The sequence below is a fragment of the Cololabis saira genome, chromosome 22 (assembly GCF_033807715.1).
Source record: "Cololabis saira isolate AMF1-May2022 chromosome 22, fColSai1.1, whole genome shotgun sequence".
NCBI lineage: Eukaryota > Metazoa > Chordata > Actinopteri > Beloniformes > Belonidae > Cololabis > Cololabis saira.
In genome coordinates, this window is record NC_084608.1 from 18,435,101 (window position 1) to 18,445,753 (window position 10,653).

The 10,653-nt window shown below is 37.8% G+C and overlaps 1 protein-coding gene across 2 annotated transcripts in view; it reads left to right on the forward strand.

The window, feature by feature from the left end:
- The window catches only part of vipr1b (vasoactive intestinal peptide receptor 1b), an 80,163-nt gene extending 74,019 nt beyond the window's left edge, over positions 1-6,144 (forward strand). For both annotated transcript variants that reach the window (XM_061713416.1, XM_061713415.1), the window contains exon 13: positions 1,472-6,144. In XM_061713416.1, coding sequence (XP_061569400.1) covers positions 1,472-1,663 — 192 coding nt within the window. In that variant the 3' untranslated portion in view covers positions 1,664-6,144. The remainder of the gene's footprint in view (positions 1-1,471) is intronic.
- The last annotated feature ends 4,509 nt before the right edge of the window (positions 6,145-10,653 follow it).

The window sequence follows — 10,653 nt, forward strand, 5'->3', positions numbered from 1 at the left end:
AGAGTTTATGATCAATTTCTCCAGTTTTCACTCTTTAAAGACTCTTGGGATACTTTTCATACCCAGTCATGTTACTTTCTGACTGATTTGTTGGGCGCTTCAGTGGGTTTTTATCCCTTTTTTCACCCCTCTTCAAAAACATTAGAAATGTATTGCTGGCATAAACCTCAAAAAGAGCATCTTTTCAATATGTTCAGACAGTCAAATGCTTTCTTAATGATAAAACAAGATGCCAAGCTTTGACATAGTCTTTGATCTTATCAATCCCCATGTATTAAGCAGCTATTGGAGGTGATTAAGATAACGTAAACCCCCTCCACAGGATCAGAGTCTAGACGTGGAAGATGGGGAGGAGGTCGGATTTGGTGGGATTGGGCATCAGTGAACTTGGTGGGTTAGAGACATCAGAAGGGCAGGTCTCTTGCATCTTAAGTAGACCTATGAACGAGTTGGAATAATTGAAATAAACTATACAGCGGGGTGAAAGGAAGGGTAAAAGACTGCTTGAGTGGGCTACATGAACTAGCTCCCTGGGGTTGCAGCAATTTAGTCAAAAAGAGCATTTATTTCTCAAAAGAGAGTTGTATTTTTCCTAGTTTTTATCACAGATAGGTTTAAAACTATTCACAGATCATTAGCTTGGGTTTTACATTAATATTTCGTACATCATCCCGACTATTGGGAATGGGGTTGTTCATTATAAATTGTCTGCTGTTGGAAAAAGCTCAAATGCAAGACATTTGCTGGGCTGGATGTATTTGTCTGTGCTTATCGCTAAAGAAAAACACTCAGTGGTGGACTAGAGACAGGTGTTCCTCCTTTAATATAACCTTCATTGTGTACCAGACGCTCAGGAAGCTCAGGTTTTATGACTGCAGACTGAAGATGATTGAAGATTGCTACACACTAGTGCTGACATCCCTGATTATTGTCTTTGCAATGCTGAAGCTCCGTGTGATTTCATTTTACAGAAGGTCCTTCAGTCGTCAGTTGACTTTCCCTCTGACTTAGCAAAATGATTTCCAGTAGTCCATCTCAAAGCTGGCAGTGTGTAATCTACTCTGGATATCTCTGTATGCTTCATCTGTTTCTAGTCCGCCCCATCATACCGTATTTTTGCAAAAACTCTCTCTCCTAAAATGACTTAGTTACTCCTCCAAATCAAAGCCATTTTCCACGGGTCATAAATACCGAACCAGACGCAACAAGGTGGCGGCGGTGTGGGGGGTATTGATTTGAATGACATTATTGTTATATATAAGTCAGTTTTAGTACAATACTTACAGTCTAACAGTGATATGATACCTTAACAAATGATGGAGAATAATTAGAGAATAACAAGTGGATATTGGAGACAAAGAAGAAATTAATCATACTCATTGTCATAATGTACCTCTTGCACAAACTCTCAGTATTTTTTGAGCATTTCATTGCTTTTAACCAATTTTCTCATTGCTTTGATCCACTGCAGGTTCAGGCAGAGATCAAAAGGAAGTGGCGGAGATGGCACTTGCAGAGATACATGGGCTCAGACAACAAATACCAGCATCCTTCTATTGGCAGCAGCAACAACTTCAGCACCCAAATCACCATGTTGACACGATCCAGCCCCAAAACACGCCGGGCTTCATCTTCCTGTCAGGACGACTTGTCCTCCATATGATTCACAAAAGAACAAATGCATCCAAGGTTTACAAATTACCTTCAAACGTTAGACAGGCATTGAGAGCATTAAGAAAGTTCCTGAATGAAATAATACGCACTCCCTCATTTTTGTGATGGTGACAAAGGAAAGCAAATGAGCCTCTAAGCAGCTCTAAATTGCTACATTTCATTCAACTAAAACAAGCTTAAAGATACACCTTCATTGCTTCACACAGATTTGAGTTATTCGAACACAGTTATTCACTTTTAGTCGTATTTAATTCACATTCCAATTTCCATTAGTAGGTGAATTTGTGAGTCATATCATTAGAGATCATTTACCCAATTATTCAATGTGTGACCCGTCGTATGTTGACGTGGTTAAGTGGGGGATCCAAATGGGAACTGCACGTGCACTCACACAATTTCATGTATAGTAAATATGAACTGATTAAAAATCACTTTGCGGATTTCTGGGGCTCCAAATGAATAGGGACCATATTAAGGCTCAACCATTAGAGAAAAATGGGCTGAGTGGTTTTGTGTTATTACAGTGCACAGCCACACACAGGCAAGGAGAAATCAAATAAATGCTGTAAATGTGCGTAATGATGAAATCGATGCTTTGAAGCATAATAAGGGACTACAGATAAACAAAATAGAGTGCAATACTTTGTTTTCTTCACTGTGAGGGAAGCCAAAAAAAAACAACAAACTAAAAAAAAAAGAAAAGCTGGTGCAGGCAGAATTTGCATAAATGCTGAACAGTTGAGTCTTCAGACCAAACAACCGGTGTGATGCTGATCCACAGTGATGGGTCCCGAGCACAAATGCCCTTCTCTCCACTGCTACCCCTCTCATGAGAGAGTGATTGCCCTTTGCTTTCCCCTTCTATCCGCGCTGCCTTCCCTCTTGGTATGTGTGATTCCAGTGCCGTGATCGGGGCAATGGCTTTCATTATTTCAGGCAATGTGGCAATTTTGTGTGCTTATCACTGGTGAGTGCCTGGTTTCAGTGTTTTCAAGACACACTTCTCAATCTAATTTCACCGGCTGTGGGGCTGCACAGCAACTCCGGGGTGGAAATGCCTGTAAGCAACCCAGTTTTTGAATGTTTACATTTACGTGGGAAGAGTCATGCAGTGTTGTACAGATAATTTTACAGTGTATAGAAAATGATTCTGAATTTGTGCTGTGTGCATTGAGTTGTTGAAATACCAGTAATGAGTCACTAAGTGTTGCTTTTTTTTTTATTGCAGCATGTGGGATTTAAAGCCTCGTATGTTAATACAAAACGCTCTTGTACAATCTTGTTAATGTAGCAGTCTGGTTTGTTTTCAAGCTGTGCAGACACTCATGCATTAAACAGTCCTCCCATTTATAATGCAGAGGAGTTACAAGGGGAAGCATCAGAGGTGACATTCTGGCAGACTGGGCTCCAAAACCTCCATTATAAATAATGTTTCCTGAAATGTGCATTGACTTATTAGGAATAAACTTTTCTCTTGGATGAATTTGGGAATGACAAGTCAGCAGAGACTGTTGCAGTCTGATTACAAAGCAAAGCAAGGTGACAGGGATGCCTGGCCCTGTCACGTCGAGGCTTTCATTGTGCTTCTCAGCTTACATGGATTAGACGTATAAAATCACATCTGTGGTTGTGGAAGAAGAAAACATCCAGGTGGTTCAGCTTTACGTTGATGGGGGGAAATGTATAATTTAAGCCCTAAACCCCATGTGAAATTTGGGTAGGACGCAGAAACAATGCTAACGTTGAGCTTAAAAGAGTAATAGCTTTTGTGTGATATCATTTAATGGTGACAGAAGCCAAACCCGGTAAGAGCATGAGCAGATGGTGTTATCGTCACTTTAAAATCAGAATTCTGAGTCACAATGACTTTCTTTCTTTCACTGAGATCAAAATGACAACATAAGCATTAATCTGGGATTTCATTTGTCACTTTTTGATGTTATGTTTCTTTTTACAACTGAAGTAGAGAAATACTATATAATTTAAAGTGACACAAATAACTTTTATAATGTTTTTTAGCTCAGCGGGTCCTCCTGAACATATGGAGGTATTTATCCTTCAAGCCTTTCTCCATCCTCCCTTCATCTCTCTTCTCTATCATCACTTTCTTGAATCTCGTATAGCAACCACACACTAGACAACTACGGAAAAACTTTAGATAGATTTTTAAAACATGTAACACTCTCTCAGACTAGTCACTTTTTTACACAAAGACAACAACGCTCCTACAGTAACTGGTCGCTGACACAAATTGCATCATGGGTGGCACAGTTTGCATGAGACGAGTATTAAGACTTGTTAAGAACATGTTTGATTATGTCATGACACCAAATAATGAAAATGACTGTCTTTGATTTGCTTCAACTGCCACCTTAAACTCAGAACACCGACGCAACTCATGCAAAACTCCACCTGATTTTCTTTGATTGTGGAAATATGTCAGCCACCTTGAAACTGCTAGTAAAATCGTCACCATTAGGTTAGTCACCTCTGCCATGATGTCCACCATAACTGTGAGCTAGCATCATCTCTTTTGATATGTGACATGGTGCCATAAAGCAATACGCAGTCGTCGCAAAAGTAAATCAGTTACTTTGATTATCAATACAAGGGGAGGGACACAGCGAGGGCCGGATGACACTTCCTAAAATTAATCAAATAATCTTTCAAATGAAATAAAACTGATATCTAACCATTAAAAAACCTTTTAAGTAAATCTTGACAATTGTGTTAAATTTTCCAGAAAACCCTCAGAAACCGGAATTAGGAAGCAAATGTAATCACACCTACAAATAAAGCAAGAAAGGAATCAAATCAAATCAATCTTTATTTGTATAGCGCTTTTCATACAAATAAAAAATGCAACGCAAAGTGCTTTACATAAAACTTAATAATGTCCCCCCTCCCACACACACAGACAGGCGCAAGCACACTGCAGTTCATACAAGTAAAGGAACGCAAGTGTAAACTCTTAATTGTGTAAATGTAGAAGTTTATTAGATTATTGTACCAGCTTTATCCTCAGCTCAAACTGTCAGATCTGACCCCCATTCCCCTGCACCACCCTGGAGGTCGGGGTGCCTCGTAAACACGCACAACTCCTGTTGACAAAAACAGAGCTCCAAACCAAGCTATGATACAAAAAAATCTTTAAGAGACTACTTAGGCTGCTTCGTTTGGTGGTATCGGTAAAGTAGTACCAAAATGTTTTCAGCTGAAAATATACTGTACAGTATGTAACTCACAGACAATATCTGTCTGTTCCAGGTAAGTAACCATGGAGATGTACCCAGGGTAAAAGAGCCACCAACATCACATGGAATGGTCTTAATGGGTTAAAGGACCAGGTTTTCTAGCTTTTTTTTCCCTTTATCACACTGAGACTGGAAATGACTGAGCTGAGAAAAGAAGGTACACTCCTGAGATATAAGGTTGCTGCTCTCAAAAGATAATCATCCTGTAATGCTTAACTGTTGCTGTAAAGATGATTGTTCAGTGCCTCTGTAGACAATGTGTGATGTAGTTGCGTGAATTTGCCAAAATACATACTGTACCTCTAATAAAAATGAATGTAAATAGATGTGTACATACTGAGGAAGCAATGCTTGCTGTGATAGATGTTGCTCAGTTTGACCTTTTTAGTGAAGCAGTGACTTTTGTTGTTATAGTAAATATAGTGAAGTCATATTAAAATGGGATAACAAATCAACAACCTCCCTGACACGCTCTTAAAGTAAACGTTCAGTGTTGAATAGTGTGTGTTATGGATCTGTTTATTTGCAGTTGGATGTTGTCTTGTGTATATGTAAGATATTACCTGTTGCAGTCTGTGTAACACAACAGCAATGCATTACATTGTGAAGCGACACATTTACTGTACATATTTATTTGCTTGCAGTTGCAACTGTATGCAAGTGAAGCCATTTTTGGTTTTAACATTTTTCTGTACAATATTTTATTGTAATTTTAATGTATAAGCTTGAATGCAAACATTGTTTTAGTGACAGTGAATAAAACCTGTCAGGACTTTTGCCATTGCTCCACTCATACCGTTTTGAATAAATTATTTGGAGGAATCCATAAGGGCATGTACTGGACTTTATCATTTTTGTATTTGACTCTCTAGAGGCTTCCTAAAAGCTTCAGATTCTAGTTGTTCGTGCAAATGATGCTCATTCCTGCCCTGAAAAATGGGTTCTCATTTGTGCATTTAAATATTGACGATTCAGTTAGTGTCTCCCTAAGTGGGATTCAGCTCCGTTCAGAAACAGAGAATGACCTGATCAAATGTGCCACCCGATAAGAATGTTAAACACGACTAACAACAGAAGAAAACTGTCTGTAGGAGACAGGTGAAAGGGTTGAGAGCACTCTGCGCCAAAATAAATTATCTTTGTAATGGCTGTACTTTTTCTGTTTGAATCGTGTACTGTTAAGGGTCAAAGTGCCCTTAAAAGAAGTCTGAATATATATATATATATATATATATATATATATATATATATATATATATATATATATATATATATATATATATATATATATATATATATATATATATATATATATATATATATATATATATATATATATATATATATATATATATATATATATATATATATATATATATATATATATGATATATATATATATATATGATATAAATAAAACACATTTGTGCAAAGAAAATGCCTTTTTTTACAAACACCAGATATTCAAGGCATCAGCTGCAATCATGTTATTGCCATTCATAGCCATTAAATTCAGTTGAACATAAAAATGTAAATCAGTTAATTTATTCTATCTGACCTAGGTGGCCTGTACTTCATTCAGGGATACTTAGTTTATGCTAATTTTCTCACCTGGGTGCTGAGAGGTCATATAAATGTGCAAATAACATCAACATTATATTTGGTTTGACTTCTGTACCATCAGAGGTACGAGCAACAGCATGATCACTGTCCACTATTCCTTACCAAGGAGTTACATCCAGTTTTCAAGATTGACACAAGTGTGAACGCGCTGGTACTGTATGTGCAGGTCCTTAAATGGCCATGAGACAGAGACATTAAAATCAAAAATGTAGGCTATGGATTATTAGTGGTGTATCTTTTTTCTTTTTTTTGAGTGACAACTATGTTGCAGTCTGGGGTCAAATTATTTGCTGTATTCACTTTAGCTATGTAGCACTTCCCATTAACTTTACTTATGAGATGTCAATAAGGACTATATAGAGCATAATAATTCTTATTTTAAAGATAATGTGACTTGTTGCGCTGTTAATTGTGCTGAAAGACTGCCATGACCCAGACTGGTTGTGTCTGGGGTTGAAGATACAGTAGCTCTGCCGGAACAGCTATCTTCATAAAGGTCACTAGCCAAAGCTGGAGGACGACCAGCAAAACAGCCAAGTCGCCTTTGCCCACAGACCATTGATTGGCCTTGACCTCTCCGATTTGGCTAGCCAGACTTGAGCCTCGGTTTTTCCAGCAGTCTATCAGTTTTTATTTAACTCTGGCAGTCTTTCTTTCAGCTTTCAGATGGCACTTGAGTTGTGACATTTGCAACAAAGGTGGAGAGAATGAATGTAAGATAACATTAGTTAGCACTACAGGTTAACGTCGGCTAAGATAAGCTAGAAAACTAATTTACGGCAGGCGAGGGGCTTGTTCCAACCAATTTACAGGATTGTTGCAACTATATCTTCAATCAGAACCCTGAAAAACAGGTTTTAAAACCATTCTTCAAACCAGTTTTCATGACATCAATGTATGGTTGATGTCATAAATCATCTGGTTGGGTGGTTCGGTTGTTTTTAGATGTGTTTATTTCATCTCTGCTGAAATTCAAAGATTGGCAAAAAGATTAAGTGGGCATATAATTAGCACCGCCATGGACAGGACGACTCACCAGTATTCAGTTTAAATGTTTTCTATGAAATAATAAACTCTGAATTTACAGTAAAACTAAACTATTGTGTTGAGCTTGTTGAGCCAGAAAATTTTAAACAAGGAGAAGTCACATCACAAAAATCTATTGGACTGGGCAATGAATGAAACGGCTGTAGACACAAACACACAGGAAATCTGCTCAGGAAAGAGCTTCCCTGGGGAATTTGTCTCAATTAGACTATTAGCCTGAACGATCAGTTATTGGTACCTTGGAAAGAAATATAATCTAATTTCATGTAAGGTACAAAATGAAATGTAAATCAATATATGTGCCTATAACTCTACACAACAGACAGATATTTAGACTGACAACCCTAATTCCATCAAACTTCCGATGCAAAGTGCAAAGTGAGCTCAGTCTTCTTGTATAGTTAAAGATGCCCTGCGTAGGATTTAACCAACCAAATTAATGCAACTTTACAAAAAAATCAATTGTTTTAATACCATCATTCCTTCGTCAGTCTCCTGTTACTATGTTATTACTATTTCAGTCTTACTCAGCTACAATAGTCGCCTGGTGGTTCAGATATATGCAGGTATTCTAGATATTTTTAACACAAATGGCAACTATTGAGAGTACTACCCCACATAAACCATTTAGACCACTTTAACTCTGATGTGTAAGTGGCCAAGCTTACAGACTGTTTGGGTGCAAATCAATGAACAGTTGCCTATTGGCCCCTCAATCATTATGTGTGAACAACACAAAGATGTTCATCGACATCTTACTGAGCCATGTGGCTCCAGCCAATGGATCTCAAGCATGCCAAATATCTGGAGATGTTGGGGAGTCCTCATTTGAGCTAGAGCCATGAACAGAGCAAAGACTGAGATGGCACCACTGTGAGTAAGAGAAAGGAAAGGAAAAGGAAGTCAATGCCATACCACAATGTAAGTCGGTAACTTATTTTTTGCTGTCGTGTATGACCTGCAGCTGCTGATCAATCATACAGTGTGAACACCGCTATGACCTCAAGGCAACAATTAAAAGATGGCAGGTTGTGTAGTCTGAAAAGCACAGCAATCAGCCAAGTGGTCTGAAATCTGTCTTGAAGTCAAGTTGCAAAATGGACAAGTAACAAGCAATATGATTGAAGCTTAAGGCAGATGGATTGCCTCATCACCACCAGCACTCGCTTCCATCAAAAAAATAAATAAATAAAAATAACTCATCCATAGCCAATGAGAAGGAGCAAATGAAACCTAAAAACTACTCTTTTTCTTATATTAAAACCTCAGCACCTTCTACACTCGAACGAATCCAAATCATTACTGCACCAGTAAGAAATCAAATCTCACTGCCTCTCAGTTGCTCCTCACTTACATTATTTGGGCTGATGGACCAGCTGAGTAAACCTTATAGTGCAGGGGTCGGCAACCCAAAATGTTGAAAGAGCCGTATTGGACCAAAAACACAAAAAATAAATATGTCTGGAGCCGCAAAAAATGAAAAGTCTCGTATAAGCCTTAGAATGAAGACAACACAGGCTGCATGTATCTAAATTAGTTAGAACTTGGGGGAGATTTTTTTTTCATTATGTGCTTCGAGAAAAAAGTTGTAATGTCGAGAAAAAGGTTGAAATGTCGAGAAAAAAGTTGAAATGACGAGAAAAAAGTTGAAATGTCGAGGAATTAGTCAAAATTTCGTGAAAAAAGTCGAAATGTCGAGAAAAAAGTCGAAATGTCGAGAAAAAAGTAAAAATTTCGAGAAAAAAGTGAAATGTCGAGATTAAAAAGGAAAGGAAAAAGGAAGAAAAAAGAGAGAGAAAAGGAAAAAAAGAAGAAAAAAGAGAAAAAAAAGAAGAGAAAAAAGAGAAAAAAAGGAAAAAAAGGAAAAAAAAGGTCAAACATTTTGGTAAAATCTCCAGGAGCCACTAGGGCGGCACTAAAGAGCCGCATGCGGCTCTAGAGCCGCGGGTTGCCGACCCCTGTTATAGTGTAAATGAAAATCTGGCTTTTAAATGTTCTTGACCCTGAGGTTTGTTTTTTTTTGTACATGTTCTAAGTGCGGCAGACCTCTTGCTGTGTTCAACACCACGAGAAGAGAATTGCTCTACCAAGGTTGGCCTCTGCCTTAACAAGATTAACAAACATTAGGATGCCTGCTTAGTCACATCAGCTGCTCTTGGGTCTAATATTTTCATGGGCTCTCTCCATGAAGTGCAAATGAGTATGCATATAACATGATTAAGGATTCACAGAGATTGTAATGATTGCAAATGAAGGGATTATCAGACTTGAAGGTTGTTTCATGAAATTGCCAACAATCATTAAAAATATCTTCCCCAAGGTCTATTTGATTGATAATACAGACTGAATATATAAATAGTACAACATTTTAATTGTTGTATGTTTTACACTTAGATGTTATATTTAGCTTATTTTTTCTCAGGGTGGGGGTCATATAGACAGTGTCAACTTCACACAAGACAGACGAAGAATGAAGTCTCAGATTCCCAGACACTCTTAAAATGGAAGACAGATGTCCTGCCTTTGAGCATCTTTCAATATTCATGACACTGGTCAAATATTCATGTGAAAAATAAATTAAAGTTTCTAAAGGTGAGTTACTGAGAAAACAAGTGAGCTCTGTCCAAAATGCAGAGGGCACTTTGATCAACATGCTGCCCTTTGATCAGCTCTGAGGCGGCAACACCTAAGTCTTGTGCCAAACCTAATCCGATCCGTGTCATGCAGCTGTAGGCACAGATGTCTTTTTTTCCCCTTCTTTCAATTTTATGGCGCTATGTTGTGCTTCAATCTTGGTATTTACATATTATCATCAGTGTGTACTCAGCTGATTAGAAAGCAGTTCTTCAAACACTTTCCGTTTAAAGATAATCGACGCAAAAAGTGACCTGTCGCTCCCAATGCACACTATAGAGGAAGTTGATTTGGAACTAAAATCTTTCATTTATATTTGAAAAGGGTGTTAACTATGGAAATTAATCCACACATTTATGCAATGACAGGATTTTTGGTCTTGCTTGTGACTTCGATGCATAATCAACTTGGGGAAAATATG